Genomic DNA, 22168 nt, shown 5'->3' on the forward strand with positions numbered 1-22168 from the left:
ATGATTATCTTCTGAATCCCTCCCTAGTAGAAATTAAACTTGGCATCAGTGAAGCCAATGGACTGTACCCAGAATTTAATACATATAAAATCACATTAACTGTTACCCTTTAGCCAAATGGACATAAAACTTTGGTTCTTCAGATTTTCCCAAATAAGAGCATCCTAAAGAGAATCCATAACATTGAAATATAAGAATATTTCAGATTTGATATTGTGATCCTTCTTAGGTTCACTGTAGCTGAACTAGACATGAATTGAAGAACCGTGATTTAAACTACAAAATAAAATCTATCTACCTTAAAAAAGCAGTTGATGGGACTTTCTTTTGCTTAAGCCAAAGCCATGAGTGGTTTTCTCAGCTGATGAGCAAAAAAGTCTTTTTAAAAGTCATATTGTTTCTAACAAGTTCCCAGATGAAAAAAAAAAAATCATATTGTGAATGCTTTATAACCATTTCATTTCAAATAAACATTTCAAGTGCAGTCTCTCTGCATCCTCTTTAGATATTAAAGAGCAAATACATTAGAAATAAAAATTCAGATGGAGTTATATGGACTTATTAAAAAGAAATGAAATTGATCCATTTCCAGAATATTAAAATTTAATTTATATTCTATCAGGATTTCCTAATATTTTCCACATTGTAATTTAATTCAGTAAACATTTGAATATCTATTTTGTAGTTGTATATTAGGCACTCTGGAGCATTTAAAGGTGAGAAGCAGTGCTGGTCACCAGGGACTTGACGATTTCTGCCCATGAGTCTCAGTATTGGGTTTTAAGCTAACGTCATTATTTCCTTCTGATCCATGTTGTTTAACAAATTCTAAGTGTACACAAGTTTTTGATTTTAAGTACAAGATTAATACTATAAGTGCTCTATAAAAAATAACAAAAATTTAGATATTTATATTATAGATATGCGTCGTTTAGTATATGCAAGGGACTCTGTTAGACCCAGGGAAGCAGAGAAGCAATAGGGCCTGCCTCCATTAGATTTCAGAATGGTACAGGCAGTAAAGTGTCCACAGATAACTATTTTGACCTCTTTTGTGATACTTTATCTACCTTGTACTATAGAGTATTCTGATAGTTCAAAGGGACATTTGTATGGAAGAATCAGGTAATAATTATGGCAAAAGTTTTATAACATATTTTGACCTCAAATGTGAGAGGTATGTGTTTTTGTTTTTGTTTTTAAACAAAAACAGGTAAGCCTGTGATCTATTTTAAATGTCTTTTTACTAGGAAAAAGTCTTTACTTTTTTCTTTGATCAGCTCATTTTACTATTTGTATTGGAGCACGAGTTTTTTTAGAACAAAGACATACTTAGTGTTTTTGTTTTTGTTTTTGTTTTGAGACAGTATCACTCTGTTGCCCAGGCTAGGGCCTGACGTTAGCCTAGCTCACAGCAACCTCAAACTCTGGTGCTCAAGTGATCCTCCTGCCTCAGCCTCCCAAGTGGCTGGGATTACAGACATGTGCCATCACATCCTGCTAATTTTTTCTATTTTTAGTAGAGAGGGGGTCTCACTCTTGCTCAGGCTGATCTGGAACTCCTGCCTGCCTCGGCCTCCCAGAGTGATAGGATTATAAGTATGAGCCACTGCTTGCCCACCCAGCTGAGACCTCGTCTCTTAAAAAAAAAAAAAAGAAAAGAAAGAAAGAAAAAAAGAAATCTCTTACTCTTAGAAGAAACTTAAAGGTCTCTGTTTTTTAAGACCACTTAAGATCTCTGAAACGATTTTTAATGTTTCAGAGAACTGCTTATGGAATCACCAGACCTTTATTTAGTTTTATCTTGATTTGTTTTCCTTCTCTTTCTTTGTTATTACCCTGTGTTTAAGGGAGAAATACAATTTTAAATTGAGCAATGTTTAGTGTAATTCCTGCTAATTTTTTATGTCATTTTTTACTTTAATTCTTAATTTAAACTAAAATTCTTAATTCTAATACAAATGATAAATAAGTGTCTACAGAATTGTAAATTCCACCATTTGTTTACAGATTATAATATTTAGGAAATTAATATTCAGAGTTCAGTAATTAAAACCAAATTCCTTTTGAAAACTAAGGAACATCATAAAATTATCCATTATCTAATCATACTTCACCCTTTTTTTTAAATCTTACCAACATCACTCACTTTTGTTTTTTCTTCCATTCTGTGTCTGTGAAGCTTCTCTACCTTGCTCTAAATCAGCAGTTTTCATGCAGCTGTTTCCTCATCAAGGTACTCTTTACTTTCGTCATCTTTGCACGAAATACTGCTTACCCTGCACTTGTCCTGGACACATGGCATGAGACATGAGACTTCACTCACCAGTGCCTGTGAGCTTAGTCTGGCTTAGGCACCTGAGGAACTTGTGAAGCCACCACTTTATAGGGTCTGGATGCTTACTGGAACTGCAGGGCCGGTGTGTGTCCCATCTTGGTTGAGGAGCTGCTGATAGCATCCTGAATGCTGAAGATGCCATCCCCGCCTTGTACTAATGGGCAGGCTAAAAAGAAACTCGAGGGAAAGTTAATACAGAAAAACCAGGATATGGTTTGAAAAGGAAGATTTTATTTTATTTTTTTTGTTAGCTTAGAAAATATTTGTTTTCTCCAAATATAAAATCAGCCTCTTCTTTAGAAATTAAAGCTGGCTGTCTACTCTTATCACCTATGTTTAAAAAATGGAAATATGGTCATTAGTTAGCTCTAAGGACTAAGAAGAAAAAATATGATACACTTATGTCTAATTTATAAAAGATACCTTTTTTCTTTTATTCATCTATGATTATACAGAAAGATTAGACCTAAGCAGAGAAAGAAGCATTAGCAATTGATAAAAATCCACTAAATTTTTTTAAATTCTTACAATTCTGTATATCAAGCTCAAAATAAAAATATTTCTAAATACATCTCTGTGAATATATTTACTTAAGAACAAGCTATAGTTACGTTTTCTTCTAAGACATTTTATTATATTTTGTGCTTATTTATATTAGCTTCAGTAATTTGACAAATTCTATCATAAAATGCAATTCCTGTGGGTTTGTTCTAGAACTTTTCAGTATATCACCTGGTCTTTTTTATTTCAAATATTAGGAGCATCTTAATTTATGTAGTAATTATTTTATCTATGTGTAAAAATTCTTCACATAGATTATGTTATCTGAGTCTTCTAACAGTCCTTTGAAATAGGCAAGTCTGCTGTTATCCTTAATTGCCGGATTGGGAACTAGAACCAAATAAGAGTTCTAATCTAACCAAGACTCAAACCTGGGTCTTCTGACATACTTACACATATTTCCCTTCTCATATATGTATAAGAGTTTTCTGATCTTTGCCATGTTGCATGTGTAATAAACTAAGCATTGCAGAGTCAGGTAACCTACTAGTGTTCCTATGCAGGTGGTGGGAAATTTGGGTTATTAGCAGTCTAACATTTTTGTAGTACAACTTCTCATGAATTACCTAACCCCTTTTCCCTCAGGTTCCCGAGAGCTAAAAGGGATTTATTTATTTTATTATTTCATGAAAGTGTTAGATTCTAGTTTGGGAAACTTCCAGTTTGGAAACTGAAAGTGTTTAAAACATACGTGATTAAAAATACTATTTGTCAAGCTGAATCTGTATCACTAGTTAGCAAAATAAACTCTGATACCTGCCTTCAAGGAACTCATGTTCTGTCTAGCAGGGGAGATGGACATAAACTTAAATAACAACAATGTAATCTAATCATTCTTTTCCCCACTTACTCAGTTCATGACATTTTGGCCAGTCACACCTCTATTTAGGATTTTGTTTTTATGGAGCCACCACAACTCACTGAAGCATAACGCTGTTCATACACTACTGTAGAGAATTTCCAGCTTCTGCCCTGCCTGCTTGTAACTGGTTGCATGTTTAACCACAGCATATCTGTGGGGGAATTTAAACTAGCAAATCAGGTCCACAGAAGTTTTAGCTTTATTTCCTTCAAGTGGTAGCCTCTGCATTTCTGTTAGTCACCTGGTGGATTTTTGCTTTTGTACCCACTTAGGGCCAGAAGGAAAAGGGAAAGGGAAAGCCAGCAGTGCTTCAGGGACAAAAGAGAGACCAGAATGCAAAGCTTCAGAGGGGCTTTGATGAAAAGTATAGCACTAGGCTTTCTCACTAACTTAAAATATAGCATGTACCAATGCAGGATGGATTTCGTCTCCATTGGAGCAGTCTGGCTGATAATCTGAATTTTTCCTGTAGAATGTTGAGATGAAGTCCTTTACCAGCTCCTAGAGATATTTCTAGATTTAATTTTAGAGGATAAAAACAAAGAATGCTGCCAAAATTCCCAGAAGTGAGAATTATGCTTAGAAACTGAAATGCCATAACTAGATGCTATGATCATTTGGTTTCTTCTTCTTTTTTTTTTTTTTTTGAGACAGTCTCACTCTGTTGCCCGGGCTAGAGTGCCGTGGCATCAGCCTAACTCACAGCAACCTTAAACTCCTAGGCTCAAGCGATCTTCCTGCCTCAGCCTCCCAGTAGCTGGGACTACAGGCATGTGCCACCATGCCCGGCTAATTTTTTCTATTTTTAGTTGCCCAGCTAACATTTTTTCTGTTTTTCAGTAGAGGCAGAGTCTTACTCTTGCTCAGACTGGTCTCAAACTCCTGACTTCAAGCAATCCTCCCACCTCAGCTTCCCGGAGTGCTAGGATTACAGACGTGAACCAGGGCACCTGGACTGATCATTTGGTTTCATACTAACTTGGCTCTTTCAAGATGCTATATTTCGGTGTAAATATATGCATTTTTAATTATTTTTTTAATGGCCCTCCAAGATTTTTATGTCAGTTTCTCCTTTGATCCTTACAGTAAAAACATCTTTACTGTGAAGTTGAAATTAGAAATCACATACATTTACTTATAGGTGACTTACAGAGTTGGGTCACTAAGTAGGAAGAAAACACACATTCAAAAACAAGAATTGAGATGAAAATTTAATTTGAAATTAGAAGTAGAACATCAACCTTTTACATAGCGTTGAAGCTTTTGGTTATGAGTGACAGGGCTGACAAGTCAGTCAGACTCTAACATTTTTAATTAACGTGCTCATTAGGAAGAAAATTGGAAAATTCAGAAAAATAGAAGAAAAAATCACCCGTAATCCTACCACTCTAAGATAGATATTTTGATGAATCTCCCTCCAGTGTCTTTTTTTTACATAGTTGAGGTCATAATACATGAACAACCTTGTGGCTTTTTACCCTTAACATTTAGCAAGATACAAATAAGGCTTTCAAGTTTTTATTTTGAGGTTTGAGAGTTATTTACTTAACAAAACAGAAAGTGGAATGTTCTTAGCACTTCTTTGACTTAATCTACATGACTACAATTTATGTAACTTTACTTCATAAGACTACCACTGAGCAGGCCTTTGTGCCCAAGCAGAAGCATTGCCACCTTACAATGTAATGGCTATTTTCCCCTCAGAGTGAGCCAGTCTAATAGTTGCAAGGCTGTACCAAAGGTAGACACAAGAAGGAGCCCTAGGGTGGGAGATTGCTAGCAGAGAGTCACAGAGCCTTCCTAGTGGTCGTCCATGCTAGGTGCCCTTCCTGATGGCCAGCTCCAAGTTTTTTCAAACCTTTGTCTGACTAAGGTTCTAGTTTTGCTTGAATCTTACTTCTCGAACTCGAACGCCTCAGCTCAAGCGATCCTCCCGCCTCGGCCTCCCAGAGTGCTAGGATTACAGGCGTGAGCCACCGCACCTGGTCTGAATCTTATTTCTTATTAAAGAAATAACCCCAAGATAAAGAACTACTGGATGAAACTTACAGGCCACCTGCAAACTTAGGGAAATGGAAGAACAAATACACTGACAAGTTCATAGTAATTTCAGAGGACACCAGAGAGGGAAAACATTTTTATCTTTTCTGCTAAAAACATGATATTACCCCCTGGAGATCAGGGGTTGCATGCATTTGGGCTCTGAATTATAAGGATCCAGCTATTACGTTTTAAAATAGAAGCATTCAGAGTTCGAGATCAGCCTGAGCAAGAGTGAGACCCGGTCTCTACAAAAAATAGAAAAATTAGCCAGGCATGGTGGTGTGTACCTGTAGTCCCGGCTGCACAGGAGGCTGAGGCAGGAGGATCCCCTGAGCCCAGGAGTTTGAGCTTGCTGTGAGCTACGATGATGCTACTGCCTTCTAGCCAGGGCAACAGAGCAAGACTTTGTCTCTTAAAAAAAAAAAAAAAAAAAAAAAAAAGGCAGCATTCAATTCAACCAATATTTATTGAAAATAATGTTTCAATTTATAGAAAAAATAATCAACTAGACTTTATAGAAAAGTGAAAATGAATAATAGATGATTTTAACCCTTCTATACTCTAGTAGAGGAAATAAGATACATATACAAGTTGTGATAGTAGAGGCAAAAGTTAATAAATATAAAAGCAAGAAGGAAGAAAATTCTAGCAGGAGACAGAAGAATGTATTATGAAGGAAATAGAGATGAGAAACAATATGGGTTGTAGAGATAGGCAAGACAATTCAAAGAGCCTGTGTAAACATACACCACATAGAAGTTCAAGGCGCATTCAAGAGACTATGAGCAGCCTTCTTTCAATTTTGTTACTTCTTTTTTTAAATAGCTCTGGAGAAGATGCAAATGAATACACAGAAGAGAATAAAAATTGTCCAGAATTCTGTTACACAGAGAAAAAGTTCTGTGAACATTATGTATTTTCTTCTATTCATCTTTCTATGCATATGATTAGATTAGGGTAGAACAGATTCGTGGTGCTCTTTCAGCTCTGCTTGGTTCCTGGAGAGATGTTGCTGATGTTTTTAACTCTGCACTCATATGCCTAGCCCATTGCACATGTTCGTGAACAATCACTGACAAATGCCCATGTTCCTTTGATAAGTTCAATACAACAAATCTCTGCTGAGCCTGTGTCAGTCATGCTGTGTGCTCGTCGATGCCTGGCACTCTGCCTTGGATTCAGGGGTGGGTCCAAATGAAGGATGTGTGGCTCCTAGAGAGAGGTGATGCCAAATTCATTTTCTGTTCATGAACCAACACATAGCTGGATGGATGTATGTACATGTGTACATTTTCTGTAACATAATGATTACTTCTTGACTTGAAGTATACTTTCTGTCCAAAAAGGGAAATTTTTCCATTCTCAGATTTAATGATTATTTGAAAATGCAAATAGTACGGATAAGAATAAAATAAAAACTACTGAAATCATGCCATCCAGAGATAAACTATTTTGGCAAATGTTCTCTCAGCCTTTTTTTTTTCTCTCTGTATATGAGTATTTTTTTCCTACTCTAAAAGTTATGGTCATGTTTCTGTATCAGTAAGTATCAATTAGTAATTTACATTTTGATACAAACTACTAAAATGTTCTTCAGCTATTTGCTCTCCCACCAGTAGTTATGCTAGAAGTGGATATAATCAATCTTAATTTGGGGGATAGATTTTATTGACATGTAACAAATAGAAAAGTACCCACATCGTGATTTTATAGTTTAATGAACTTTTAAGAAGTAAACACACTTGAAAATCCTGCATCCGGATCAAGAAACAGAACATTACCAGCACCCCAAGAAGCCACCCTCAGTCAACACTTCCCCAAGGGTAACCACTATTCTGTTATCTGATTTGTAATCTTTACTAATCTGGTGGGTAAAAAATATCTTGTTTTTTGTTGCTGGTTACTTTTCTGAAGTTACTACTTAGAATATTTATAAAATTCATTGTAAGACCTAGATTTTGGAGGTTTAATCTGCTCTATGAGAAAAAAAGTGGCATCTGTTTAAGCTTGCAGAATGTGAAATGACTTGCCATAGTTGAAAAGAAACAAGGATTCTGTAATATGACCTTTGTGATATATTCTCAGTAAATACGTGAGTTCCTTTGGGACAGACACTGTGATTAAAAAAATAAAAAGCATCTGCCTTTTCTTTGAAATGACAAATTTGCTGGAAAGATCAGTATCTTCTGCTGCTGGAGAGAATATTCTGTTTATGAACATGAGTAAGGATATGTGACTAGAAGCTGACCTCTGCTGGAAGTTTCTGATATGATTTGGAGGAAAGAGCTCTGATCTTCCCTGGTGGCTGCTAGCTTTTCATTCAGTTCAAGCCTGCCTGCCTCTAGCTTTCCCTTGCAACTTCTCTTTTTTCTTTATGCTATTTTCTGCTGTGACAGCAAATTTTCCCTAACAACATGTGGGGCTTTCTGTGTGACAGGGCCTTTGTAAACATTCTAACAGTTGACTATTAAAAGGAAGCTTGCAAAAACAATTCGCCAGGTTGTATCTCATATACAAATACAGTCATGCGCAGCATAACAACGTTTCAATGACAGACCACATATAGACAGTGGTCCCATAAGATTATAATACTATATTTTTACTGTACCCTTTCTGTGTTTAGATACACAAATACCACTATGTTACAATTGCCTACAGTACTCAATACAGTAACATGCTGGACAGCTTTGTAGCCTAGGAACAATAGGCTATACCGTATAGCCTAAGTATGCAATAAGCTATACCGTCTAGGTTTGTGTAAGTATACTCTTTGATGTTCACACAATGACAAAATCACCTAATGACCATCATTTTTCAAAATGTATTCCCGTTGTTAAGCAACACATGACTTTAATGAGATTCAGTCCTGGAAATTAACACCGGAAGAGAGGGAGTAATTGGTTGCTGTGTTTCTCTCCAGGAATCGACAAGGAGAACGTTGAACTCTCCCCTACCACTGGCCACTGTAACAGTGGACGAACTCGCCACGGATCCGCAAGCCAAGTGCAGAAGCAAAGAAGCGCTGGCAGTTTCAAACGTAATAGCATTAAGAAGATCGTGTGAAGCTTGCTTTCTTTCTTTTTTTAAACCAACTTAACATGGGCTCTTCACTAGTGACTCCTTCCCTAGCCTTGCCCCATCCCTCCATGTCGTGATGCTGCACTTCCTGTTTTATAACGAACCCGTCCGGTCTGCCATGTTGCCAGATGATCAACTCCTGAAGCATTGCCTAAATTTAATGCTGCTTTTTTTTCTTTAACTCTTTTTTCCTTCTACTTTTGGCGTGTATCTGGTGTATGCAAGTGTTCAGAACAACTACAAAGAAAGTGGGAGGTCAGGAAACTTGAACTGAGAACATCCCGATTGTGAGAGGATGAATTCTTGAATACTGCTACTACAGGTCGTCTATGAAAGCCATTTGCACAGAGCTCTGCCTTCTCTGGTTTCCCCTTCTTCATATGAAGTAAAGTGTTAGTCTTATTTACACACTTTTCAAGATAGAAGTTTATGGGAAAAATAATATTATAACCCCAGTATGCTTAATCTTTTAGCTGTGGACTTTTTTTGACTTTACAAATCTGAAAGAAGCATACAGGTCAAGCCTCAGTGACTTGACACCATAAAGCCACAGGTGAGGTACTTTGGGGGGCAGGGGATTTAGTATTTTTAGTGGATTCTTAAGAAATACTAACACTTGAGTATTAGCAATAATGACAGGAAAATAAGCATGACCACATATATCTTAACCTTAGTGAATTAAAGCTACGAGTTCTGAGGCCTTATCCCAACTCAGTCATCCAAATTAATTAATTAATTTTCTCTCCAGGCGATTATCTTTTAATCTTTAAATATGCTAAAAGTTGTTTCTTTGTGTTTTGTAAGCCAAAACTATACTAAGTATAGTAGTTACACATTTTTCCCTCCTCTTCCATTCTAAATAATTCTGAGCAGGGTAATCAGTGAACAAAGTGTTGAAAATTGTTCCCAGGAGGTAATTTTCATAGATGTTTACATTAGCTCCATAGAAAAATGGAATGGTACGTGACATTTAGAGTAGCTGATACTTTTGTTAAATAATTGTCCATGAAACATAGAGTATGGTGTATATTATCATAAATTTCTTTGATAAGATATATTTTAAAATGTCTTTAATTTTCCCCCTCTTCTCCAAAAAATCAAGAATCTCTTTAGCAAAACATTTGGGTTCTATACGATAGAATTACATTCAATCGCTGTGAAAAGACTGGTCAGCCTGCATTAGTGTGACAATAGGGGGCCTTAGAGTTGCTGCTGTACTGAATAGTATGGATTATCTTGGCGTTGGAATTTCCATAGTAATGCAGATCCAGTTTCTTTGTGGTACCTGCAGTGTGCAAAATAATTTGACTTTAGTATCTGGATATTCCAATTTAGAATGAATGAAACCATATTTATTACAAAAGATATCCCCCTACTCCCAGGTTCCCTTTGTATGTTAAAATATAATGACTTTGGGAGGGGAAAAAAGAAACCTAGGGAAGAGGGGAGTTTCCTGTAGTGCTATTTCACTGGTGGATTTCAGTAAATTCCACAGCTAACTCAATAAAAAATGGTACATTTAAGTGTTCTGATTTTAATAATATAACACATTTCACATTTATCCACACAGTAACAATGTAATATGTTAATGTAAATAAAATTTCTTTTGATATTCAGAAATAACAAAAACTTAATCTTTTTAATTTGTTTACAGTTCTGGGAATAGTAAAAATCATTTGCCAAAATAAAAGAAAAAAAACACCTTAGTGTTAATAGCGATTTTAGCATAGAATTGTTGGAAAATATTGAAGACAGGTGCAATTAACTAAATGTTTGTTTCTAACTCTTGTAGAGGCTGCATTAGAAGAAAGTGTTTATGATAACAGAGCAACTAAGAAGGTAAAGAGAGATTAGAACTGAGTTTAGAAACAGATCAGTAACCTAGTGCCAAGAATGCCAGTATCTCGGCTCTTCTCACAGCTCCCTGCTTCCGGAATAGGTGGCACAGCTTCTTGGCTCCTGGCATAGCTGGCAGTGTGAGCCTTCTAATAGTTTTGGTTCAGTGTTTTTCCTCTTTTCATTTGTTGGTTTGGTGCATATGATGGTGGGTGTTACGCTATTTTGCTTCTCCCATCAAAATAGAGAAACTTCCAAAAGTTTACTGTTTAAAAAATATTGATCTTTCCATTAAAAGTTTACCAAGGTATGCTGTTTCATACCTCATGAAATGGTCAGCATTGTACAAATCAAAATTGAGCCACCTTTGAACAGCAAAAATAATTTTGACCAGTACATCCTAGGAATTTGAAAACATACTAAGGTTTAAGTTTTACCTTATTTAAAGAACTTCCAACTTTTGAGGAAAATCTAGCTTTCCGAGTAACTAAAATGGACATGAGATAAATCTGTCACCATTATGTGTCCCCTGAGAAATGAAAGATTTTTTTAGTTCTCATACCTGTAATCTACAAAAGAAATTCTGAAGTTGAGAGCAAGTTGCCCATTTTGTATAATTTGATGTAAGCTCTGTAAAGAATATTATAAGTAATTTGTTTTGGGTTTGTGGATGTTTCCCCTGACTTTTTAAAGAGGAGAACAGTAACTCAGTCATTTTTTTGTCTTGCGTAATCTACCTGTTAACACCAGTGCTCCTCCTGTCCTAAGGGCATGCCCTTGTTTGCCAAGGTCAAGATGCAGTTCACTAGCTTTGAGGGGAAGTGGCTAGAGCTCTGTCTTCCGTTCACCCAGCACCTCCTCGGTGTGGAGCCCAGTGCTGGGGACACCACAGTGAACGGTCCGCTCCACCCCCGTGGACCAATGTCCTAGTGGGGAAGGCAGAGTGCAAGCCAGCCACCCTCCCAGATTTGTAGGTTTTCAGTTTCATTTGGGGTTTTTCTTTGTTTTTTTTTTTATTTTGGGGTGGGGGGGTTGTTTCTACATCTCCCCTCCCTCCACCCCTCCTCCCCTGCATAATGAGGCATGTCTCATTCAATGTTATGCAATGGACTTATACAAAAATTCACTCTTAGTGTCAGCCACACAATTTTTTTTATTGCAGTATATTCACCTGTAAATAGTTTGTGTAAAATTTGACAGAAAAGTATATTTACTACACTGTAAATACATGTGATGATATATTGTATTATTTTGCTTTTTTGTAAAGCAGTTAGTTGCTGTACATGGATAACAAACAAAAATTTGATTATTCTCGTGTTAGTATTGTTAACTTCTTCCTGCGACTGCGTTACATCATTTAAAGAAAATGCTGTGTATTGTAAACTTACATTGTATATGATAACTTACTCTCCCTTCCATTCGGGCCTAAACTTTGGCAGTTCCCTTGTCTACAACCTCGTTAATATTGTAAGCAACTGTACGCCAGCGGGAGAAATACTGCCCAACAGACAAAATCGATCATTGTAGGGGAAAATCATAGAAATCCATTTCAGATCATTGTTGTTCCCCACCCCATTTTCCTCCTTGTGTATGTACTCCCTCACCCCCCCCCTTTTTTAAGTAAAATATAAATTCAATCTGCTCTAAGATGTGAGGAGTTATTTAATTTCTTCACATGCATCAAGCTTGGTTTCTCACTTCCCCCCACTTCTTCCTGATCTTTTGAAACATTAAGACCATTTCCTTTCTTTTAAGGATGTTTTTTGGGTCTCCCCCTTCCCTCAACCCCATGGGAAAGATCTTTCTATTTCCAGAAACTCTCCAAACTAAAAGTAAAATGATTTTGTTGAAACACTTTTTTAGGGCATGCTACATTCAGGGGTAACTCTATTCTCTGGGATAGGTTGACTTCTTTCAAAAGGAGCAGTCAGTCAGAAATGGCAGAACACCCAAGATTGACCACTTTTTAGCTTTACCCCTGCAGAATCTTTGGAAACTATATATGTGTAAACAATGTAAACCGCCTGCCCTGGCTCAGCTGCCCCAGATTTTATTTTTTCATTTACCTCATTATGTGGGCCACCTCCCTGCTCCCGATGGAGAAGGAATCCAGCCTAGACCGTGTGGTCAGCACAGAGCTGTCCCCAAAAGGGTAACAGTGTCTGACATTGAACAAAGGACTAAAAAAGGCCATGCAGCAGATACCTGCAGGTCCGAGGCAAGTGCTGGTCTGTTTATGGGCAGGCTGGTAAGGCAGGAGAGAGCTTACTAATACTCTGGTCCCATCCCAAACCCCAGAGGCAAACTCTCCAGGGATGGGGTCCTGCCACATTGGGGGGGGGGGCGCGGGTGGTGTGTGTTTGAAGCTTCTTAGGCAATTTCTCTGGGCACCCAGTGGTTTAAACACCACTGGAGTAAAGAATTGAAAACTCAAATACTGCAAATAGCTGGCTTTTCCCTGTGGCCTAAAGCATCTTAGTCAAAACACGGGATGTCTTTGTGGGAGTGACCCTCTGGATCACACCTCTCCATTTCTGGACAACAAGATCCTTGAGGACATGGACCATGTCTTCTATTTTTTATGGGCCCCTGTGCCCACTATTTGCCTGCACTGGGCTTTGCTTTCTGGGACACTCCCGAGCTAGTCTGGGGATTCCGAACTGCCTGGCCTGAGAGTTGATTCCTATGTGGGGTTTGGGAGTGGCTGGAAGAATAGTAAAAACTTAACCCACAACCAAGTGGTAGCATCTGTATTCCTTTTTCCAGAAAGTACACCATCCCCCCCACCCTCAAGGTAAGCCCCTAGCGGTGGCAGGCATCTATGGCATTTACCCTCATTCCTGGTTCTCCCTTGGCTTCTACCAGTAACGCTGCTTAGCCCGCTCAGTGCACATCACCCCAGTCTCTCAAAGCTGCGTCCAAGTTCTCTCAAGGGCAATTAATTGCCCCGAGTAATCTGCCAGTCCTGTCTTGATTAAAAAGTCATTCTTCAGGCCGGGCGCGGTGGCTCACGCCTGTAATCCTAGCACTCTGGGAGGCTGAGGCGGGTGGATCTCTAAGGTCAAGAGTTCGAGACCAGCCTGAGCAAGAGCGAGACCCCCATCTCTACTAAAAATAGAAATTATCTGGACGACTAAAAATATATATAGAAAAAATTAGCCAGGCATGGTGGCGTGTGCCTGTAGTCCCAGCGGGAGGCTGAGGCAGGAGGATCGCTTGAGCCCAGGAGTTTGAGGTTGCTGTGAGCGAGGCTGACGCCACGGCACTCACTCTAGCCAGGGCAACAGAGCCAGACGCTGTCTCAGAAAAAAAAAAGTCATTCTTCAAAGTGAAGTGAGTTCCATTTAAGACCCCTTCAGCTGCCAATTTAAAAGAAGCCCTTTTGCAATGTTGATTATGTTTCTAGAAATGTTAGAACCATACTATAGCAACGTAGTCGCTGTTGGTTTGAATCTCTCACGTTTTGTTCTTGTAGAAGTGCTGGCTAATCATAAGTGGAAATTTCATAATGTAACATGGAATTGTAATTTTTATCAATAGGTTTGGCTTTTTAAAAGAACCTTCTAAAAAATCAACTTATACTGTGTGTGCACGTACATATATTACATATGTATGTAAATATATGCCTACATGTATGCACATTTCAAGTTTCCAGAGCAGCTTCATACATTTTTATCTAAATTGGGCTAAATTACTTTGTCTTTTTTTAATCTCTGAGAAGTCATACAGCAAAATAATTCTAGGTCTTTCCCCGTGTACTTATGCTGGGAATCAAGCTAACAGCGATAAAGAGAAGTAGGCCTCTGGGGTTACAGGGTTCAGAACTTCCCCCGCTGGGGCCACTTCCGGGTTGGTGGCTCACGCTTGTAATCCCTGCACTGTGGGAGGCTAAGGTGGGAGGATCGCTTGAGGCCAGGAGTTCGAGACCAGCAACATAGGGAGGCCCCATCTCTACAAAAAATTTAAAAATTAGCCGGATGTGTTGGCATGTGCCTGTAGTCCCAGCTACTCAGGAGGCCGAGGCGGGAGGATCACTTGAGCCCAGGAGTTCAAGGTTACAGACACCTCTGATCGCACAACTGCACTCCAGCCTGGCCAACGGCCCAAGACCCTGTCTCTAAAAAAAAAAAAAAAAAAGCTTAACAATATTTTTAAGAGACAAAAATGTCAACAAATGTATCCTCAGCTGCTTTGTACCCTTTTGTTTAAAAAAACATTTTCAGTTGGTTACAATTGCAGAAACAAGAAAGCTTGGCCTCTGCCCTTTATAAGCTCGTGATTTAGTGGAGAAAACAGCCACATAAACAATGACCACAGTGTCCAGAGATATGGACAGAGTTCTTGGAGGGCTGCAGAGTGACCGGCAGGGTTGGACTAAGGAGTTGGATCTTGAAAAACGACGAAGTTTGTCCAGGTGGAGATATGTCTAGTGAGTAGTTGAAAGTAGGGTTTGGGAATTTTTAGTGTGTAGGAGGTAACTGAGGCTGTGGACAGCCTGGCCCAGAGAGGGCAAGTAGCACAGACATGCTCAGGCAGAAAGCAGCACGCCTGAAGGAGACTGGCTTGCTGTGTTCTTATTGTCCTCCATTCTCCCATCCCAGTACTAACCAGGCCCGACCCTGCTTAGCTTACGAGGTCAGATGAGGTCGGGCGTGTTCAGAGTGGCATGGCCGTGGACTATTTTCTTCCATTCTTTTGTCCCACTTGGGGAAATGTAGCCTACTTTTCGACATTTAAAAAGTGTAGGAAGGCCGGGCGCGGTGGCTCACGCCTGTAATCTTAGCACCCCGGGAGGCCGAGGCTGGCGGATTGTTTGAGCTCAGGAGTTCAAGACCAGCCTGAGCAAGAGCGGTTTCGCTCTCTACTAAAAAAAAAAAATAGAAATTAGCTGGACAACTAAAAATATATAGAAAAAATTAGCCGGGCATGGTGGCACGTGCCTGTAGTCCCAGCTACTTGGGAGGCTGAGGCAGGAGGATCACTTGAGCCCAGGAGTTTGAGGTTGCTGTGAGCTAGGATGACGCCACGGCACTCTAGCCCGGGCAACAGAGTGAGACCCTGTCTCAAAAAAAAAAAAAGTGTAGGAAGACATGCATTAGCCCCAGACCCTAAAAACAGTGGCACTTTTTCTATCCCTGCAATTCTAAAGGTTTGAGTCTGGCCCAACATCTAAGTAGAACGAGAAATTGATGGTGAAGGATGCTCCCTTACTGACTTGGTCATTTGTGGATAGAAGGCAGGAAGGAATTAGGTGATCTATGCCTTAATCGAAAACTCCACCACCATCACCGATACTCATGTCTAGCATTCTACAAGAGAAAAAAAAAATCATTTCTAAAATATCAAGTCTTTCTGAGTTTGCAGCAGTCAGTCAGCGAACATTTACTGGGCACTTTGTTTTCACGAAGTTAACTTGAGCCTCAGCACCTCTTGGAAATGCTTTCTGATCTCCCACTGGCTACAGTGAGAGCCCTTCTCTTCCTCCTATGACAGCTTCTTGTTACAATGTTGTGATGATCATCAACTATCTTCCCATCTTCCTATGGGCCTTCCAGGGGTAGGGACCACACTTTGTTCAAAGGTGCTCAATAGCCCAGGCGCTATGGCTCATGCTGTAATCCCAGTCCGGAGCCTGGAGGATTGCTTGAGGCCATGAGTTTAAAACCAGCCTGGGCAACATAGAAAGACCCCATCTCTACAGAAATTTTTTTTAATTAGCTGAATGTGCCTATAGCCCCAGGTACTTAGGAGGCTGAGGTGGGAGGATCGCTTGAGCCCAGGAGTTCAGGATTTCAGTGAGCTATGATGACACCACTGCAGTCCAGCCTTGGTGGCAGACCAAGACCCTCTCTCTTAAAGAAAAAATGAAATGGTGCTCCATAGATGGTTGTTGAGTAACACATATGGCTCTATGTTATCAGAGAACTATATAAACAGAATAAGAGGAGAAAGGACCCCATTCACAATGGCAACCCCAATGCAAAATCCCTAACAAAGTAGAGGTGACCTGTGTAATAAAGTCTTATTAAAAACTCTAATCCAGACTTTGAGATTTCACAGTTCAGTAAAATTTCCAAGATATATTTCAACCTATGCATTTAGAAACAAGAAAACAAATATCCAATATGGGTTTTTTATAAAAAGAAAGGCCATTTCAACCCCAAAAGAGTAGGGAGGGAGGGATCTCAGGAAAAAGCATAGCTCTTTAAAAGGAATGAATTTTGCTTTATAAAAGTCCCTGTGTTATCCTATTTTTCTCCCACTGCTGCTGATTCAGTCCACACAGCACTGCCCAGCAGACAGGCGCCTGAGGGCCGGGTGGGGAAACCGAGTACTGTCGAGTGCCAGTTCTTCCCAGATGAATGTGCTGGTTTAACACAATTCCAATCGAGATCCCAACCAGAAGAGAGTGTATCCAGACAAAACGCCCCTAGAGTTCACCTTGTAGAGCAAACGAGAGCATGGCTAAGAAAGGGGGAAAAAGAGGGTAGCCGGAAACTTTTCTTACTAGATAGTAAAACATCGAAATTTTAAAATATTTAAAGCTAGGATAATGGTAATTAGACTACATAAGCAGAATGGAAAAGGCTAGAGGATCCAGATTATGCTTTGGTTAAAACAAAAAAAAAGCGTGAGTAACCCCCAAATTTTATTGGCTTCAAAGCCAAAAAAGCTTATTTCTCACCCTCCCTACAGGCGCATCGCTGGCCAGCAGGAGGATCTGCTCACCTGGTTTCTAGGGGCCCCGGAGTGTCAGCCGTCACCGCGAATAGCTGAGCCTCGTGCCAGAGGGGAAGAGAGCCCAGGCCACGCTGCCCCAGCCACGCTTGCAATGATGGAAATGTTCCACGTCCGCAAGCCCAGTGCAGCGGCCAGTATCCACACGTGGCTGCTCCACACCTGAGATGTGGCTAGTGAGAATCAGGAACTGAATTTTTTATTTAGTTGCAATGAAACGTGAATAGTTACATGTGGCTAGTGGCTACCAGATTAGACAGAGCAACATCTGGAGGGTCTCGCATCAGCAATTAAAGGCTCAAGGCCAGATGGGCAGTCACTTCTGCTCAAGGTCTTTGCCAGAACTTGTCACACGGCTTCACAAAATCGTGAGGGTCAGAAAGAGCTATCTTTCTGTCCAAAAGGAAGAGAGCTGGAAATGTTGGCCAAGAACACTAATGACGCCTTCAAAAGGGAAGGACTTTGTGAGCCAAAAAGCAGTGGGAAAAATCCTGAGGACCATGCTTTGACTGCCTAACATTAAAATGTCCCCACATCCCAGAAGCAATCACATACAAAAGTAGAAGGCCAACCAATGCAGACAATGCTCTTATTATAGAGAGTTCATAAAAATCAATTTTAAGAAAAGACCCAAGTAGAAAAATAAACAAAAACAAAAAAATGGATGAGCACTGCTGATCCACGGAAAGGAAATACTGTACCAACTGCTACTTATACGATGGAAAAGATCATCACACTCATTAGTAAACAAAAAAGCGCACACCAAAACAGTGGAATACCATTTTCACCTGTCAAATTAGCAAACTACTAAACTAAAAAAATTTTTTTTAAATTTAAAATTAAAATTAAAAAGTATTTAACTAATACTTGGTGTGGGTCAAGAGTGTGGGGCGATGGGCTTCTCTGCACTTGGCCTCGTCTTTGTGTATCAACCAGCCGTGACCCTGTCCACACCATCTGCCCCAGCAGGGCTCTGTCTAGGAATCTAGCCTACAGAAACAACGAGAGAGCCACGACTTTCATCAAAGTATTATTTGCAATATCAGAACACCTGAAGACAACCAAAATGTTGGTTAAATTATCAACATTCATCTAACACTTTCTGGAAGCTGACCGCTTCCATAGGCAGCCTTTAAAGATGGGCTTTAGGAATAATATTTATTCGACCTGAAAAGAAACCAGAGCATTAGGAATAATATTTAAATTTGGGGGGAGGGATCTTCAAATCAAATCAAGAGTTTTAAAACTGCGAATGAGGGTTGATCTTCAATTACGTAAATAAATAAATACATATGTATGTATATATTATATAATAGTTTATGTGGTTTACACATAGAAGAAAGATAAAAAGCAAATGTATCCAATGTTAATAACTATGTATGGTTTATTTTTGTCTCTTTTTTATGTTTGCCTGTATTTTCTAAGCTTTTTACAATGAGCATTATTGCTTTAAAAATAAAAGTTAGGTTGTTTTGTTTTTTTTTTTTGAGACAGAGTCTCACTGTGTTGCCCAGGCTAGAGTGCCGTGGCGTCATCCTAGCTCACAGCAACCTCAAACTCCTGGGCTCAAGCGATCCTCCTGCCTCAGCCTCCCAAGTAGCTGGGACTACAGGCATGCACCACCATGCCCAGCTAATTTTGTCTATATATTTTTAGTTGTCCCATTAATTTCTTTCTATTTTTAGTAGAGACGGGGTCTCGCTCTTGCTCAGGCTGGTCTCGAACTCCTGAGCTCAAACAATCTGCCCGCCTCGGCCTCCCAGAGAGCTAGGATTACAGGCGTGAGCCACCGCGCCCGGCCAGTTAGGTTGTTTTTAAGAGTGAGGGTAATGCTGACTTTTAATTGTACTAAAAAGGTATTCCTAATAGTGAGATTCATTCAGGTAGTAAATTAACTACCATCTCTTGGACGTTTTTACTTTCACCTTTTCCCTTTTATCAAAAGGTGGCTTTTCCCCTAGTTTGTTTGTATATTTATTTGTTTATTTTTTGAGACGGGATCTCAATCGTCATCCAGGCTATAGGGCAGTGGAGTGATCACTGCCCGCTGCCAACCTCAAACTCCTGGACTCAAGAGTCCTGCCTCAGCCTCCCAAGTAGCTGAGACTACAGGTGCGCGCCACCAAGCCCGGCTAATTTTTTTATTTTTTGCAGAGACTGGGTCTCGCTCTTCCTCAGGCTGGTCTCCATCTGGCCTCAGCCTCCCAAAGTGCTAGAATTACAGGCAGGAGCCACCTTGCCCGGACTTTTTACCTAATTTAGATTCCAGGGAGCTGGGTTTATTTTTCCTTCCTTAGGGGAATATTTGCATAACTGGTTTGGAGTGGTCCAGGTGAACTGCCTGTCGACCCTGTCAACTAGAGAGAGTGCTGGTCACCACAAACCCTTCACTGTTATTACTTCTGCTCACAACTTACAACCTTTCAAGGTTAGAAGGGCTAATGGGGAGTGGTCCTTGCCCTCAAGAAGCTCTCAGGCTGTTAAGGGGTCTACAAAGATGCACGGTTGTATAAATACACGGTGAAGGGTGTACACACTTAACTACAATCCAGTCATTTTCCTCCATGTTTTGGGCTTCCAGGCGCCCGCTCCCCATCCCCGTTCTCCTACACTCTGACAGCGCTTCCTTCACCCTCCTCTTCACCCATCCCGTCGGCCCTGAGAAGAGGGCCTGGTGAGCTGGCCAGGGCAGGGGCATCACAGTGCATCTCGAAAACATTCTAGGAGAGTCTGCAGAAAGTTCTGTGGGAGCAGAGCAGTGAGGGCAACTAACTCAGGGAAGGCTTCTCGGAGGGGGTGGCATTTGCAAGATGACTGGAGGCGGGGGCAGGACAATCCCAGTCAGAGGGAACAGCACGTGCAAGGCAGGCTGGGCACTGCATTGGTCAATCCCATGTTGAGTTGCGGTCTTGGAGTCTATGCCACGCGATGGCTGGGATGTCGCAAGAGCTGGGTAATGCGTACCTGCGTGCGGTAGACGGTCTCACTGTTCTGCCACGTCTGACAGAACAAAGGGCATCAGACTGTAATGGGCCTTCCTGCTTGCTGCCCACCCTGGGAAATGAGGAGTCTTTCTTTTAGGCAGAAGGGGGCAGCAGAGAAGGCTGGAAACAGGGCAGTGTGCTGATCCCTGTGGCGCGGACTGCGGGTAGGAGGGAGACCCTCACCCCGGGTTGCATGCTGCGTCCTGGACAGGGAGGAGCCGGGAGGTGGATGCTGGTGCCCTGCCCGGAAGCTACTTTGAGGGGCCATTTCTGTGGCTGATGAAGAAATGTGGAGCCCAGTTGGGTAGAATAAGTAAGGTGTGGACTTTTCTCCTTAGAATCCTGGTAGGAACGTCAGCAATCAGCGGGCCCTGTTTCTGAGGGCCAGAGAGCCCTCACAAGAGCTCACGCAGCAGAGCAAGAAGCGAGTTCCCCTCGTGCGCCCCAGCGTGCCCCCGGCCAGCCAGGTCTGGCCCTCCCCAGGCTGCGCTGGCTGTGGCCGCGAGCAGGAGCCTCTCTGTCTCTGCTGACCGAGGCATATTTTGGGACAGGCAAAGAAGGAAAATAAGTTCACACCACCTTCCTCACCTCCAAAGTGACAATTATTCGTGGCTTTTAAAAAACCCAGCAGGTTGTGAGCAGGAAGAAACTGTGAATCCTGACCCATTTCCAGACAACGTGGATGATGAAGTCAAGGCCTTGGATGACAATGCAGATATGTTCCCCTTTGAGACTGGCTCTAACCGCTCCATACTGACACACAGGCTGGTCTCGAACTCCTGGGCTCTACCAATCCTCCCACCTCAGCCTCCCAAAGTGCTGGGATTACAGACATGAGCCACCGCACCCAGCCCAGGGCAGGGTGTGGAGGGAGGACACGTTTGTTTAGCCTAACACACCTATTTGTCCAGTCCTTAATTTATTCCTTTATTAATTGTGTTGGTCAGGGGCATTGTGCTAGGAGCTGGGAGCTTGAGAAATCAAGAGAAATGGACACAGTCCCTGCCCTCAAGGACCTCATGGTCACTCCTGTGACCTTTCATACCTGTTTCCCAGATGCTCTTGTGACAGATAACAGGAGTAAAATGCGGTAGGGATCGTCATGAGGACAACAGCGAGCACTCACTACGTGGCGGCACTGTTCTGACATTTGCATATATGTACTAACCTACTGGCCCTCACCGTGGCCCCAGCCCCACCTGCACAGTGGGCTCCACGTCTCCCCTCTTCACCGCTTTACACAGGCGAGAGGTCAAGGTGGTGAGGAGGGTGTGGTCATGGAAGGCTTCCTGTAGGAAGTGCCACTTCCACTGAATAAGGACAGGAATTGGACATGGGAAGTGGAATGGGGGAAGGGGAAGAGTGACCCCCCTCCCCCGGGCGGAGGGAGGCAGGAGGGAGCTTGGCTGCTCCCAGACAGGGAGGAGGACAGGCAAGAATGTGTAAGACACTGCAGGGAGCCAGCTCAGCCGGGGGTCGGGGCCACTGAGAGGTTATCAGCACAGGGGAGGGACCTGGCCAAACCAATCTGTTCCTAGAGAATGGGCTAGAATCCCAACTGCCCCTTCCATGTGTATTTCCCAGAGTATTCCCAGCCTGCTGAGGCTGCTGCAGCTGTTGGAAGTCACCTGGAGAATCAGCAGTCACCTGGAGGAAGAGGAGGGCAGAATGGAGGCTCCCAGCCTGGACCAACAGGGGCTTCCCTGGGGCAGTCCCCTCCACCCTGGG

At 41.3% G+C, this 22168-nt stretch overlaps 1 protein-coding gene across 1 annotated transcript in view; it reads left to right on the plus strand.

Moving 5' to 3' along the window:
* The window catches only part of NF1 (neurofibromin 1), a 273599-nt gene extending 264578 nt beyond the window's left edge, over nt 1-9021 (plus strand). The window contains exon 58 of the mRNA XM_012648327.1: nt 8725-9021. Coding sequence (XP_012503781.1) covers nt 8725-8867 — 143 coding nt within the window. The 3' untranslated portion in view covers nt 8868-9021. The remainder of the gene's footprint in view (nt 1-8724) is intronic.
* Nucleotides 9022-22168: the final 13147 nt, after the last annotated feature.

This window comes from Propithecus coquereli, unplaced genomic scaffold (assembly GCF_000956105.1).
Source record: "Propithecus coquereli isolate 6110/MARCELLA unplaced genomic scaffold, Pcoq_1.0 Scaffold281, whole genome shotgun sequence".
In the NCBI taxonomy this organism is placed as follows: Eukaryota; Metazoa; Chordata; class Mammalia; order Primates; family Indriidae; genus Propithecus; species Propithecus coquereli.